The sequence below is a fragment of the Gymnodraco acuticeps genome, unplaced genomic scaffold (assembly GCF_902827175.1).
Source record: "Gymnodraco acuticeps unplaced genomic scaffold, fGymAcu1.1, whole genome shotgun sequence".
Classification (NCBI taxonomy): domain Eukaryota; kingdom Metazoa; phylum Chordata; class Actinopteri; order Perciformes; family Bathydraconidae; genus Gymnodraco; species Gymnodraco acuticeps.
The window spans coordinates 407,509-422,879 of NW_022991977.1; the positions used below are offsets into that span (position 1 = coordinate 407,509).

The window sequence follows — 15,371 nt, forward strand, 5'->3', positions numbered from 1 at the left end:
CAGACTAATTAATCTCTTAATCACATTTTAAGAAATATAGCAATAATTGATGTAGCCATCTTATTCCACTATACGCTGTTTAATGCCGTCTACCATAGGGTTGCCCCTGTTCATTTAACAGCAACACAGTTACTATTTCATTAGTAGATCAATAGCCAGCACTTCATCCAGACGTCAGTTATTCCATAATGTTGATAACCAATATAAGGCTGATCACTTTAATCAATGTGAAAGTAAAGCTTAGCAAGAGTGAACAAACCAAAAAAACATATTAAAAATGTTTGTGATTTCTCTTCTTTAAAAAATGAGCATTTCGTTTTTTCTAATGTTTATGTATTTCTATACCAGCCTAACAATGCATTCATTGAGAAAATTAAGAGGGTTCAATTATGTACTCAACTGGTAGGCACTTCACATCATACACCTAAAAGTAGGTTAAGCAAATTTCAGAAGTCTGGAGAGTAAAAAGAGGACACGGCACAACAAATAAAGAGACTATTATCTTCTGTGTTGCTCTTGAGTTGCTCAGCTAACCCACAAACAAATCAAAAACACACTTTAGGCAAGACAGTTCCATACTGCCACCTGCCATAACCAGCTACTTACTGCCCCTTGCAGATGTCAGAAACACAGGGCGGCTGTAATCCTGGGTGGCAGGAAATCAGGTTGAGACATCACAACCCAAAGCCAAAACCACAACAGAAGCTGTCAGATCACAAAAGACATCTCTCTGTCTCTGACAGGCAGGAGACGTCAACCTAATCCTCTCTTTCACTTGTGCCACCATACTGTCAATAAAACAGGAGGTGACAACCACAGTGAGTGTATCACTATGTCAACTCAAAGGTAAAGGTGTATTTTGGGGCAATGACAGTACAAACCCACGACACTGAAAGTCTGATTTACTGAATTACAGTTCATATTTGGAGACAGGTTTCTGGGATAACCCAATTGTATTACCTGATAATGTAAACAAACAGTAAATATCAAACTTTATGTCACTGTCAAGATACTTTTTAACTACTAATTTATACATGCTGTCATCATTAGAGCTCACCGGCCCAAACACTGACAGGCCTGGTTAGGTGCATAGGAGCACCTCTTTAAATGCTAAATTCATGTTAAATGTAAAGGGGGTGTAATTCCCACAAACCGTGCCTTATACAGGCTAACGTGAGCCCCCTGAAAAGAATGAAGCTTTACTGCTTACATTCACTGAGTTGTACAATTGCTAGCCATGGTGGCTACCACTAACTTAGCAGGCTGGCACGGTAACTAGGCTACCGCACCTTGCTAGCCAGCAACGGTAACTGAACAAAGCCGGTAACCGGTGTGGAAAGCATTATAGCTTGCCGGTGATGGCTATTTTATATACCCATTAATGTCACTTCATCTATATTTGATTGCATCCCACTATATTCGAGTGACAGCTTTATTAAATCACACACGTAAGTAGAAACAATAGCATAGCGTGAACTCCCGAAATCCAAACTGACATTTCCGTTAGCTTTATTGATAACCGGCTTGATAAGCTAACGTTAGCATACTTAGCTAGCGAATTGTCCCCTCCCATCCCAGCTCCCTCCAAACGAAACCATCATCCCCGCATCAAACCTGTTATCTGCCGCTTATAAAATAAGCAGAGCGTGCGTGTTACTGTCTTAAAATAAGAGTGAAATGCACAAAATCACAAACAATGTCCATGTTACCCAAGTGAAAGGATACTGAGGTGGTGGTACAGCACCAGGCTGAGGAGCTGTTGGGGCTCCCGGCGGCAGAGACACGGAGGTCAGGGTAGCCCGCAGTTGGCTCGACGGAGAGGGGCCACTTCCAGGTCCGCTAACTGCGACAGCGGCGGTTTTGGGGACCACTTTCGGTGGCAAACTCATCGCAAAAAAATCAACAAATAAAAACAATACCTTAATAAATACTGATACAAACAACGCCTAGCTTGCATACATAGAGCAAGCGTAGCAGATTCTTGAAGCAGGCCCCAAATCCCTTTAACGAACTGGGATAACGAAGCACGAATAGCAACACAAACGTATTTTTTTCATGGAAAGTCGCTGTTCGGATCAGCGGTGCTATTCATGGGGACGGTGGGAGGTTTAGCCTCCCTCGTCCGTCCGGAACCTCCGCGGATCCGGCTCGGTTCCTTTTCTTTCAAAAATAAATAATCGCCACAATCTTCTACCTCTGTTGGCGATCTACCTTTTCTTCTCGGCGCGTATTTTTTCTATCATTTTTTCCTCACAGAGATGAGAGACTTCGCCAACATGGCGTTGCGGCCGCTTCCAGCAGTCCGGGCAGGACAGATGATTCGGCAATTCTCGGCCAGCTACGGATTCGCTCGGTTAATCAACTAACCTACAATCAGATACAGATAGCAGGCATGGCTCATGTGTCCACAACATTTTTGAAATACCAATTTTTTTCTTTTTTGATTGATCTTGCTGTTTTGCGTGTCTTCAATTTAGATGATACGATTATAGTAACAACTATTTATAACAACATATAATTGATCATTGCAAAATAGCTCATTAAGAAGCAAAATAAATAAGTAATTTTAATCAAATCAACTTGCACTATTATTTTAGCAATGTGCGTGTTTGCATGGACAAAATCCTTCATTATTCAGCTATTTACACAGTATAGTTTTTAACTGTAATCTGCACCAGCAGCAGGACTATAACATGGGTGTGTTATTAGCGCCATCTATCGTTCTTCTCGCTGCTTCGCATCTGCAGGTCAGCAAGACAATTCCTCATGAAATGTACTGCAATTTGTTATTTTAAGTGATCTGGGGCATTGGGTCCTAGTCTTTATTAAATCTAGTATAACATCTCTGTACAACAACAAATGTGGATGTAAGCTCACGCAAAAATACAAATGTGTGACACAAACGTTTTTTTAAAGATTGGTTTTACTATACAAAATAATTTGTGACAAACACTTAATCTTGAATAATTGTTAAGGATCATACATTCTGCAGGAAGAAAAGTAGCAACTGTTTTGCAGGAAATGTCTTAATTCCAAACAGCAGCAACGGAACACAATTTCATGTCAGCATCTCTATAAAATGTAACAGTTTGACCAGATTGTACACAAAATATTTGTAATTCAGCTTTAAAATGGTGTTACAGTTACTGTAGTTTTACACAAATAATAACATTCTTCATTAACATTAAGAGCTGTCTGTTTCATTAGATTAAAAATCTTGCAGGTCCCTGGTTCACTTTCATATAAAAAATTGTGAACATAAATAAAACACAATAAAAATAAATTGCAGAAGATCTAAGCACAGTGAAAAGTTACAGGAAAAAGAAACAGCCCTTTGCTTATTTATCACCACATGTGACAAGCAGCTGACAACATTTGAGAGTGGTTCACCCATTTTCTGTAACCATTTTTTGGATTTCCAGTGTTCAAAAAGCGCATTCATAGTTATATTTAATTCAGGGAAAGCTGCTAGCTTAAACCAACAGGTCTTTTGGAGAAGCAGTGAAGATTGCAATCCTGCATGAAAAGCAGGCACATTCTGTCCTGATAAGGATCCTGATAAGCATTAAGTGGCAAGGCAGAAGGACTTTCAGTGGTTCTTGCGCTCCCCGTCAGTAGAGACTTTGTCATTCCTTTCTCCCCAACGTCCATTTTCTCCTTGCTGATAAACATCACCAAAGCTCACACTTGTGTTTAGGGTTCATAGGAGCGTCTGCTTTGCAGCCAAAGTGCTTTGAGAATTCTTGTGAATTGGAGATGGTGCCGATGACTCTGAATCTTGATGGACTGTGAGGATCTGTGATGACGCCTTCATGTGAGCTTTCAGGTGTCCTGACAGAGCACCATACCTGCAGCAAAGATAAAGGACACAGAGACACACAATTAGGGATTCATGTTTCCGCCTAGCTCTTTAAAAAATAACATGGAGAATTGTAAGGAGATTTATAAAGAGTTTGGACTGAATTTATTCCGGTTAGGTTGAAGTTATTCATTTAAATATCTTGTCATTTATGTAGGCTTTTTTCACATTTATTTGCAAAGGAAGAAAGTTTGTTTGTGCTCATCTTGAATCCAAGTTTGACATAGGAGCAGTACAGGAGGCAATGTATACAAGTGTGACGAGGAAACTTAAAACCTACAGAGGACAAACACTGAGATGGATCTTTCCAGCATTTAAATATTGGAAACATTTTGCAGATTTATACAGTATGGATTTTTCAGAAGAGGGAAAGGGTGTTGATTTCTCTAAAACCCCATCAGATTAACCACAAATTGTTATTTGTAGAAGAGTTGTTATGTCTTAAAACGTGTCTGGAGAGTAGCGTTAAGAAATGTTGTAAAACCAGCAGTAATATTAGCACTATTGAGTTAAAGGAAATAATTTGAGGGATACAAACCTGTGCAAATCCTACAAAGAATAGCTGATCGTTCGTCATCCCAAGTGCAGGCAGCGTGGCCTCCTCACCATTCTTTTTGACCCAGTTCACATAAGCCTTAATAAAAAGAAATGATCCTGTTACTAGCATGCGGCCCTTGTTTTGCTTGTGTAAAATGATACACCAAGGGGGAAAAGAAGATCCATAGTGTTAACTCCCTCTGGTTTACATGTGCCACATAATGCAGGCTGCTTTTACTTCTATATGATTTGCTCCTCTGCTTCACAGCATATGACCTTTCATTACATGGAAAGAATGTCTGCATGCGAAGAAGTAACCAGAGGCTGACAAGGTCACTCACAGCCACCTGTTGCATTTCCAGGCTTCGCTGCAAACCAGACAAGTTGCTTTTTCCAATACAGATGAATGGATGTGACCCACAAGGCCTTGAAGAATAAATTAATGCAGGGGATAATAATCGGATCTGTCTGGTAAGATTTCTGACCTTTTGAACATGCAATCTGATAATGTTGCAGTAGTAAACATAACAGCAGTGGTCTGACCTTAACCAAATAAATAATAATAGATCAGACTTAATTTAAATGCTCCTTTGAGTTTAATTGTGTGTTTCCATTGTTAAATGGAAGTCACAAACAGAAAAACATTAAAGCCCTAGCATTTTATAGGTTTGTGTGCATGTAAATGTTCTGCAAACGCTGACATCCGAAAGTTTCTCTCCCACACTCTCCCTCCCATGCCTGAAACGCCTCTATTGAAATCCTTTGTTTAAAAGAATACACAGATCTTAAAATCTATTATGTGTTTTCCTGTAGTGTGTTGTATAGGTTTTTGTGCATGTAAATGTTCCTCACAAGCTAAATTGGATAATTGGACTCCTTTGTTTACTTCCGTAACATATTGACATCACTATGTAACACACACTTCTATTGGCTAGCACATTTGACATGATAGGCTAAGGGGCGGGACATTTCTATGCGGTTTACCAATCACAACAGAGCCGGCCAGCTAACCAATCAGAGCAGACTGGGCTCTGGTTTCAGACAGAGGGTGAAAAGAGGTGCTGCAGCACAGGCAGTATGAGACAAAGATCTTTTTTAACATTAAAGCATGTAAACATACCACAGTAGATGGAAATAAGCATAATTGGGCCCCTTTAATCACGCTTCCTATTAGATATCAGACCTTGTAGGCGGCCTTGAGTCCACCGTTGTCAGCGATGTTCTCTCCCAGGGTGTGTCTTCCATTCAGAGGCTCTTTGTTGATGCTGTAATTTCCGTATTGCTCCACCATGCAATGAGTCTGCTTCTTGAAGGCCTCTACTGAGGAATTCTTCCACCAGGGACGCAGGTTTCCATCTTTGTCGTATTCCCTCCCTTTAAAAAAAATAAAAATAAAAGTGTAAGGTGTCACTGTATTCTCTGCCAAATCAAGCATACAGACATTGAAGGTTTTATTTGACATGTATTTAAATGTAAAGAGTTCAAAATGGAAAGCCTTTCACCAACCTTGGTCATCAAAAGCATGAGTCAGTTCATGTCCCATGACGACGCCAATTCCCCCAAAGTTAAGAGCTCTGAAAAAGTGTAAAAAAGATACCTTTATGACCCCCAATGACTACATTTCAACGTGTTTGTATGTCCCACAAAGATGGTTAAAGCAACTGTGTCTGAGGAAGTATTTTTGACATTGTTCAATTTATTGCCAGTTAGATAAGTAGATTGATACCACTCTCATATCGGTTTGATCAATATGAAGCTGCAGCCAGAGGACAGCTGGCTTAGCAAAAAGACTGTAAACAAAATCCACACACCAGCACGACCAATTTATATCTTGTTTAATCTGTGTAAAAGAAAAAGTGAGTTCTTTCGATCCCCTTTTTTGCCGTTGCCCTCATCTCAGATCAGCAATTCAAATGTAATCAAATCAATACATATTCAAAAAGAAAATCAATGAAGTAAAACAGAATAGCAAATCAGTCTGATTACCATTTTATATCTGCTGCTCACCACAGGACACTCATGTTTAGTTATAAAACAGCTGCTAAAGGCAATGTCCTGTGGAGAATGTTTTTTACAACTAGTATTGATTTAAACTTCACTGTTGTTTTAATACCATGTTTTTTGTATACTGTGTGACGACCCCTGCCTTGTTATCTCTGGTGTGTGTATGTTCCTTTAAGGTTTTCCCTTTGGTCTATCAGCTGGGATTGAGGACACCTGGCGGCCGGTACCAGAGGGTTAAAGGGCTTGAGTGAGACCTGCAATCTCTCTTTGGCAGGAGGACGCAACGCGAAGAGCAGCCACGACCAGCTGACCTCTTGTTTCGTCGTTTGTGTCGCCTGTTTGTGTCCTTCAGCAGCAGTGAATAAACTCTCCCCATACCCTGCATGTGTGCGAGTGACCGTGTGCGAGAACGAGACAGGACCAAGTGCGCTCCCATGAAGCCCCGCCCCTCACCCGTGCCGCTCCACGTGTCCCCGAGCCAAACAGATGCATGACCCCGACCCAGCTTGATCCCGACGCCCCGAGTGTCACAAACTGCTTTTATGGTTCTGTGAATTAAAGACAGTGCTCCACCATCCATGATTGTTTGAGCCTGAAATGCGATGCAGAAGACGTACTTAGGCCAGGAATGACTGTAAAACGGAGCCTGAAGGATTCCTGCAGGCAGAACCATCTCATTCTTCGTTGGGTTGTAATATGCATTCACGGTCGGAGGGGTCATGCTCCACCTGTAAAAGAAAAACAAGGAACATGCAGGACCAACATGTGAGGCTGACATCAAGGTCACAACAAATTCAGAATATTGATTCTTCCCTCGCTACTGTGCCGGGCTGACTGCAGATCAGTTTGAAATGCATGGAAAACCCTCGTCAGCCTAATTAGAGACAAGGCTCAGGTCAGCGGAGGGAAGTTGGTTGCCTGGGAACATTTGTGGATGGCAGCATTATTCTGCTGAGTCAGTATAATGGGAATGTGCCCCCAACGGAGCGTGCAGCCTCGTCTCTGGCCGAGCGGGGCTGGAGGGGGGGATGAGGGTAACCAGGGGCAACTCACTGGTTTCTGTTGGGAGTTTTCCTCAGCTGGTCCGCAGTCACTCGGGCTGAGAAGTTGTAGTACTGCATGACATTTTGGAAGTAGAGTTCGTTCACCACCTCAAACTAAAAGAGAGGAATCAGAAGTGTAATTTGGTGTTTTAGTGAGACATTATGTGATGAACAAAACAGGATGATACAGTTCCACATTTACCTACATCATTGAACACTTTGTCCAGCTTTGTGGAGTTCATGATGAACTCTGGATATCCAACCATGTTGTATATTGCATCCGCCTGTGATATATAAAGAAAAACTGCATAAGACACATTTTTACACCAGGTGGCAGTGCTGTAATTCCCACCCACTTCAGCACACAACAACATAACTCATTCAGATGTTAATGTCTCCCTGAAGCAGGAGTTGGAAAATGTTTTGAAGAGGGAATAAACATCATCTTTCTTATCCTACCTTTTCTTTGGCTGCTTTTTTTGTCTCCGAATCCATCCAGATCACATCTTTCAGGCTGTCCTCAAACGCCCATTTAATCTCTGCAACCATATCCTCAGCCTGGAGCACAGAAGGGACAAAAGAGAGTCAAATCATCTCACACAGCAGGAGCAGCTTTTGTGAGGGGAAGACTTTGAAATGCTTACAATGGTCTTGCTGTCTTCGGGAAAGGTGTCTTTGACAAACATGGCTCCTAGAGCAAAGCCCAGGGCGCTGTCTGTGTCGCTGACGCACAGCTTCCAGCGTGGAGAGCAGCTCTGCAACACGAGATCAACAAGTTGAGATACGTTAAGAAAAATTGCTTCATCAGTGTAGTGAAGATACAACCCTTTGGAATTTCCTTTTAGTCTGGAATTTTATTGTAGTGTCACATTTAGTTTGACCCCATTTGTTAGTCACTGTCTACATTTCCCAGAATGAACATGTAGCTGTGGGGCTTCATGTGTAGGTGGAGAGAACTGTGGTGATGGTTAAACAGAAGTGAAAAGAAAGCATTACAGTAAACATGTTCCTACTGAGACAACGCAGTCTAATAATAGATATTTCTCCTGCAAAGCAGTCTGAAAGTTTGGTGATCGGGTCAATCTGTTCCAGCTTCAAGCACAGTGCATGCTGGGATAGGGGCCCCCCATGAATCTAAACTGGATAAGCATGTATTAACATTTGTTTTATCCCTATATGTAAAGTGGGGACCCATAATCTATTGGTATTGGTAATAAAGTAGTTTTCAGACATCAAAACAGAAATAGATAAGAATTTTAATTTTTTAGACTTAAATCCAATGACGTAACAAACTGAGGAGCCATTGTGTAGATTAGAAGATTCATTTGACAAAAGGTTGTTATCTCTCTGTGGGCTGAAAGACAAAGTGTTCTCTCTAAAGGACTGAGTGCTGGGTTTTTTGTTGAGTCAAAAATGGCAACAACACCCTTAATGTCATTTACACTCATGGCTGAGGAAATGCAAGCAAGCAACCAACAAAACACCTACTAAATGAAAAAAGACAGAGGAGTCATTTCAGCACAGATAAAGGTCAAGGACTCATTTTAAATCAGTAGTTTCACTTAACGCTCAACTTTACCTTGACATTGCTCTACATGTCATTTACTAAAAAAGTATGTTGATTATTTCTTTTTTTCTGAAATGTTCAAAAACAGTGTCTCACCAACACAGTCAAACGGCATTTCGTGTTATAGTCACAACATTAATCTATTGATTCGTGTTCACCAACACGATTTCGCCATTTTTTTCGTGTCACACAGAACGATTTTGAAAGCAATGTAAATAATAACAAATTAGAAGGAAAAACAGATAAAAACAAATACAGATTTCAGTATTCTGACACAGAACGATTTTCGAAGCACTGTATTCATATTGGTAGTATGTTTCGTGTCTGCACCAAATAATAACAAATTAGAAGAAAACAAAAGATGACAAAAAATACAGATTTCAGTATTCTGAGGCTCTGAGCCCCATTTATTTTCCTCGCGGACGGCAAAAAAACTCTGACATTATACAATTTAAAATAAAAGGGATAGGGTTAGGCTTAGGGTAAGATATTGAGTAATACAATGTTTTTAGAAACCACACAGCTTCCGGTCTTCCAAGACCCGACCGGACAAAAAGACTACCAATAGAAATACATTGCTTTTTAAATCGTTCTGTGTGACACGGAATAAATGCGAAAATCGTGTTGGTGAACACGAATCAATAGATAGAATACATTTTGTGACTATAACACCAAATGCCGTGAGACTGGGTTGGTCTCACACGCAACCAGTTAATTCATTTACTGCATGTAAAGAAAAATCCCTATGTGACAAAGTGATTATCAGGTGAAAGGAAGGACAAGTACAAAGTGGGATGTATGTATACATAGATAAAGAGGAAACAGGATCAGAGTGAGGAAATGAGGAGTATTCTGAGCAAGCAACAAGAAGTTGTAAATGTGTTCACATAGATGCAAAAAGAGACTCAGCGGCACTCTCACATAAAACAGACATACATAGAGAGCTCAGGTTTGTTTTAACAGCTTAACCCTATTTTAAAACAATGTCAGGGGAACAGGATATTGCATAGTCATTTAAATGTACACTAAGACAGGATATGGATTTAAGTATTAATATCTTTGACTACGTGTCTAATTAAAGAGGTCCTATTATGCTTACTTTCAGGTTCATATTTGTATTTTGTGCCTCTACTGTGAAATGTTCAAATGTTTTAATTAAATGTGCAAAAAGCTCTATTTTTCTCACACTGCCTGTGCTGCAGCACCTCTTTTCACCCTCTGTCTGAAACCAGAGCCCAGTCTGCTCTGATTGGTTAGCTGGCCGGCTCTGTTGTGATTGGTCAACTGCTTAGAGATTTGCCACCGTACAATGTGTTGGAGCGCTAGCCAATAGAGGCGTGTGGGAAGGAAACTCTCCCTGGAGGGAACTTTGGGATTTTTGCCTTTGCAGTCCATTTACATGCACTAAAACCTATATAACACACTACAGAAAAGGAAAAAAAAAAGAAGCATAATAGGGCCCCTTTAATATCTCAGTTCACTCATTTAAAGTGTTATATAAAGTTATTAAAAGTGTAGTTGCATCTTGCAATCATTTCAGAAGATAAACTGTGGGATTAACTTAAAGGTCTCTATGAGTGTTGCTTTCACCCCAACACTATAAAGCTGAAAATAATTGTAGTTGTGGTGCTCAATTCAATAGCAACACTTCTGCCCAGAAACAATATTCCAACAACTGGAAAATAGTTTTGATTGGAACTATTTCTTTGGTAGCAGATAGTTCCAATGAAAACTGATTGAGACATTGTTTCTGGACAAAGCACACACACACACTCATATATGCAACACAATCAGGTTTGTTCAGCAAAATGTAGCTGTGTTAAGTAGCTTTCTCTTTTTAAAACCTCTTATCCTAAATAAGGAAACCAGGTTTCCTGTTTACATATAGATTAAGAATGCAGGTTAACAAGGTTAGCCATAAAACACTGATTGATACTGATATTGAACACTGATACTGATTACAGTTCTTGTTAAAAAAAAATGTTGCTTCTCAGTTGGCGCACATTTCTTCCAGCATTCAGTAAAAAAAGTCTCTGCAGTGTCAAAGACACAAGAACAAGAGGTCAAGTGAGAAGCTTTCCAACATGTTAGTGGTTTGGCTCTGGGCCATTCCCCCTGCCAGTATAAACTGGGCTTCTAAAAGCAGAATGATAATGACAAAACCTCAATTCACGTACAGATAGTATCTAGTCTACAAACATGCTAAAAATACCTTATCTAGATTAGAATCTTGCACAGATTTGTTGGACTCTATCCCATCTCACTGTTAAATCTATCTGTGTCATACTTGATTACAGCGACTGTAAAGTACCTTCATTTAATGTCTCACCTTCTTTGTCCCGTACATGACCTCAAGGAAGCGCTGCTCTGCATCCTGGAACCTTTGGTCCAAAATGGACACCATCTTCCTCACCACCTTCATTATCATGTAGTTGTTGAGTAGGCTAAAAAGGAAATATCAAATCCATTGTTTAGTTGCCTTCTGTCAGCGTGATTGCTTAGCAATGAGCCTTTCAGTAGGAGGGTTTATGCTCGTGATTATTTAAAAAGAAATTGTAACATGCAAAATGTATTTGATGCATACAAGTATAAATGCTTATACAATATCTGACCTTTTATTTGTTTTGAGTATGAGTTCCGAAACTTGCTGGAGGTATTCTTTGGCATAAACAACTACTGGCTCTGACTCGTTGAGTTGCACAGGAGCAAACACTTCTGTGAGGTATGGCATCCAGTCAACTGCAGGAACCAGAGTCTGCAGAAACACAGATAAAACACAAACATTGAGACAAAGTCTAGCTTTTACAATGAATATGAATATTTACATTTATGTTATTGCATAATTTAGCTTCATACTTTTTATCATGATTTAGAGAATATTAATTATTATTATCTTAAAAAGGGCCCTATTATGCTCCTTTTCAGGTTCATATTTGTATGTTTTCTCTTCTGTGACATGTTTCCATGCTTTAATGTTTAATGTTATTTCTGCAGCACCTTTTTTCACCCTCTGTCTGAAACCAGGGCCCAGTCGACTCTGATTGGTTAGCTGGTCTACTTTGTCTTGATTGGTCAAACGCTTAAGGCCCGGACACACCAATCTGACAACAAAAAATTGACACAGACGGACCCCGAATGTTGCGTCGCCTCGCGTCTCTGCGTTTTGGCCATATGTCGCACTGGAACACACCGCAAAGACTTCAGCCGACGGCCAAGAAGCACGTACGAACTGCGCATGCGTGAGTGGCAACAACTCTCCTTACCAGCAGGCGGCGGTTGTGTGTATTCGTCATTCGAAAGAGGCAACAACCGGAAGACAGACTGCGTGATAACCGAGAGAAGAAGAACAGACTGCGTGATATAAACAAACAACAAATAGCGTGTGCGTTCCATTTTCACTCGAGAAGCTCATGGGGCTTTCCTGAACCTGTGTCGAGAGCTGGAGTTAAATGAAATCTCAGATTTGCTTTCTTAATAGTTTGCTTGGGTCCCTCACTTCCGTTTCGCTTCTCATGCACTGATTCGCTAGCTGAACAGCCAATCAGAGTGATTTATTTTGCCGACTGCCTTTGCCGACTGCCTTTGCCGACTGCCGCCAATTCAACATGTTGAATCGGCGGCAGTCGGCAAAGGCTGAAAAGACCGAAAAGGGGTCGGTACGGCTGAAAAGAACCCGACGGTGCGGGACACACCAATCTGAGTAGGGCGTGTCGACGCTCATTGTCGGCCTGACGTCCACCGACGCCGATAATCGGCCTGGTGTGTCCGTGCCTTTAGAGATGGCCTGCCCCTTAGCCTATTACTTTTTGTGTTTGGAGTGCTAGCCAAAAGAAGCGCGATTGTTACATAGTGATGTCATTGTGTTACGGAAGTAAACAAAAGGAGACTAATTATCCAATTAAGCCTTTGCAGACCATTTACATGCACAAAAACCTATATAACACACTACAGGAAAGGGAAAACCCCAAAACACATAATAGGGCCCCTTTAAGATCTGTATATTCTTGTTTAATGTGGGGGATTGCTCACCGACAGATCTTTGGCCTCCATCTTGTGGTAGATGAGCTCCTCGTCTCTTCTCTCATCCTGAGGGACTGTGATGTTGGCCAGGGTGGTTTCAAAGTCCACGATCTCAAGCATCAGTGATGAAGAAGTCTCTTCGGAGCCACCAAGAAGAACCCCCAATTCCACCAGGAAGTTAAGGTATGCTGACAGATACTGTAAGTCCATATCAGGCAGTGCAGAGGGGGGGATGTGGGGAGACAAGGGATGTGTGTGTGTGTGAGAGAAAAATCTATCAGGAAAGTAATCCTAAACTATGCAAACATAAGCTACTATGCAGAGTTGATTTCCACCCTGCGGCTGAAATATTTCTCTTTTAATATTTCCTTATTTTCAAATATTTGGATGAACTTAATAACCTGTTTTTTATTCTCATTGTAAAAATTCCAGAACTTTAATATCCTTTACTTTTACAGTCCAACATTGTAGCCGCTTTACCACTGTAAAACAAGCAATTTGCCCACAAGTACCTTTTCATTTGCTGTTTTGTTGAGGTAGTAATCCCGTGAAGGTAGCCCCAGGCTGGACTGATCCACCTAGATTTGAGAAAAAACATTTATGACATACAGTTCAGCCTCCATCTCAACCCCTCACAATGTACCTTCTGTTTTCATTCCTGCGCTGCCAGCATGCAGCCTCAAAGAAGAAGCTTGCCAAAGACCATATCTGTGCTATTTGTTACGTTCTCATGACACCCTGCAGAGGAACTCTTGTGTCAAACTGTCTGTGTGAAACCAGGACCCCCGTGATAATGAGTGGATTGGCCCCAGAATATCAGATTAGTCTATTATATTCTAGTTTATTCTGTATATTTTCATATTGTGTACTTGCTAGATAGATATATATATTTGTATTGTTAATATCTATAGACTTACTGTTTATGTTTATGTTTTTTGTTAACTAATTATTATTATATTATGTATAGTTGTAGTAGTAATACTAGTAGTAGTAGTAAGAGGATTTAAAAATCAACCCAATTAACTGTAGGGTTTCTTTGGACGTTTTTCCCTTGCCGGCTGTGAGGGTCCAAGGACAGAGTGTATCGTATTCATTTTCTGTACGACTGTAAAGTCCACTGAGACATATGTAAAATGTGTGATATTGGGCTATATAAATAAACTTTGATTGATTGACTGATTGAAATATATCTTGGTAGAAGTATAGAATAATTACAAAAACTGTTATACAATTCAAAGAACAAGTGTTTTCAAGAAATATAAATATACAAAACACAAGAATATGAAAAATGACACAAAAAAGAATATGTGTAGTATATCCGAATTCGAAAGTGGGAGAGCTGTGCAGCTTTAAATGTAATTTTGAATGTAAGTTTAAAAGAATGTGGTAAAAGGTTTTTAGTGAAAAAGCACTTTCTGAGATGTAAATATATAATTTACATTAATTCATAACATTTTCGCCCCTGTCCTCTGACCTGGATGATGTTGCTGTTGGAGTTTTTGGAGTCGGTGCTGACAAACACTGTGAAGAATGGTGAGGTGCGAAAGTTGGCTGACACCATACGCAAAACTTCCTGGAAGTTGTCCTTGTCCCAGTCTCCGGTCAGGGACCATCCTCCTAACTGAAACAGGAAATGTAAAGGCAGAGGCTCAGAGACCTCTTGAAATGATGAAGTGTTTGATGTCTGATTGCTTTAGTAAAAAATAAACATACCTGGCTGATAAGCTCCTGTAGTGGCTTTGCTCCTAATTCTTCAATCTTGCTCTCATTCATGCAGGCCTGATAATATTTCTGGGCCTTCGCCTCAGACTTACTCAGACCTTTTATTGTTGTGTTTTCTGCACAATAAAAGAAGTGAAATCAATTACAACAATGAAAGACAAGCCAGTTTCCCCAGCTGTGCCCAATGAGCCAGAGAAGAAAAACTCATCACACCTCTGCCCGGGGTGAAGGCAGCTGAGCCCACTCAAAGAGTCTTACCTAATAAATGCTTCATCACAAGCATGTTGTTCTCCCAGAGGTTGCTGAAAGGTCCCCAGCGGGACTTGCCCTCAGGCAGGGGGTTGTTCTTCACCCAGCCCCCGCAAGCAAAGTTGTAGAAGTCATGGCAGGGGTCCACAGATCGATCCAGGGCCCCCATGACTGCACTGGCCACACTAATGCACGGCTCTGATAGACACAAGCCAGGGTGAGCTGCAGGGGGAAAGACAAAATTAAAACATGTTTATAGATAGTTCTTATAAACTCTTTGGTTTCTAAGGACCACAGTGGGTAAATATTTCCCGGTAGGTCATTTGAGTTTTCAGAACATCTGGAAACAATTATGTTACGAGAAGTACCA

General features: G+C 40.6%; 2 protein-coding genes across 15 annotated transcripts in view; both read right to left on the reverse strand.

The window, feature by feature from the left end:
- Nucleotides 1-2,316, reverse strand: part of LOC117536210 (eukaryotic translation initiation factor 4 gamma 3-like) — a 55,027-nt gene extending 52,711 nt beyond the window's left edge. For all 13 annotated transcript variants that reach the window (XM_034200988.1, XM_034200981.1, XM_034200987.1 and 10 more), the window contains exon 1: nt 1,726-2,316. In XM_034200988.1, the coding sequence (XP_034056879.1) occupies nt 1,726-1,889 (164 nt within the window). In that variant the 5' untranslated portion in view covers nt 1,890-2,316. The remainder of the gene's footprint in view (nt 1-1,725) is intronic.
- Nucleotides 2,317-2,905: 589 nt separating this feature from the next.
- Nucleotides 2,906-15,371, reverse strand: part of ece1 (endothelin converting enzyme 1) — a 29,219-nt gene continuing 16,753 nt past the window's right edge. For both annotated transcript variants that reach the window (XM_034201011.1, XM_034201010.1), the window contains 16 exons: nt 15,011-15,223; nt 14,744-14,868; nt 14,505-14,651; nt 13,543-13,608; nt 13,040-13,228; nt 11,623-11,765; nt 11,340-11,454; nt 8,088-8,198; nt 7,903-8,001; nt 7,650-7,727; nt 7,454-7,557; nt 7,018-7,128; nt 5,903-5,970; nt 5,580-5,770; nt 4,398-4,493; nt 2,906-3,848 (listed from right to left, as the gene is read on the reverse strand). In XM_034201011.1, coding sequence (XP_034056902.1) covers nt 3,672-3,848; nt 4,398-4,493; nt 5,580-5,770; nt 5,903-5,970; nt 7,018-7,128; nt 7,454-7,557; nt 7,650-7,727; nt 7,903-8,001; nt 8,088-8,198; nt 11,340-11,454; nt 11,623-11,765; nt 13,040-13,228; nt 13,543-13,608; nt 14,505-14,651; nt 14,744-14,868; nt 15,011-15,223 — 2,033 coding nt within the window. In that variant the 3' untranslated portion in view covers nt 2,906-3,671. The remainder of the gene's footprint in view (nt 3,849-4,397; nt 4,494-5,579; nt 5,771-5,902; nt 5,971-7,017; nt 7,129-7,453; nt 7,558-7,649; nt 7,728-7,902; nt 8,002-8,087; nt 8,199-11,339; nt 11,455-11,622; nt 11,766-13,039; nt 13,229-13,542; nt 13,609-14,504; nt 14,652-14,743; nt 14,869-15,010; nt 15,224-15,371) is intronic.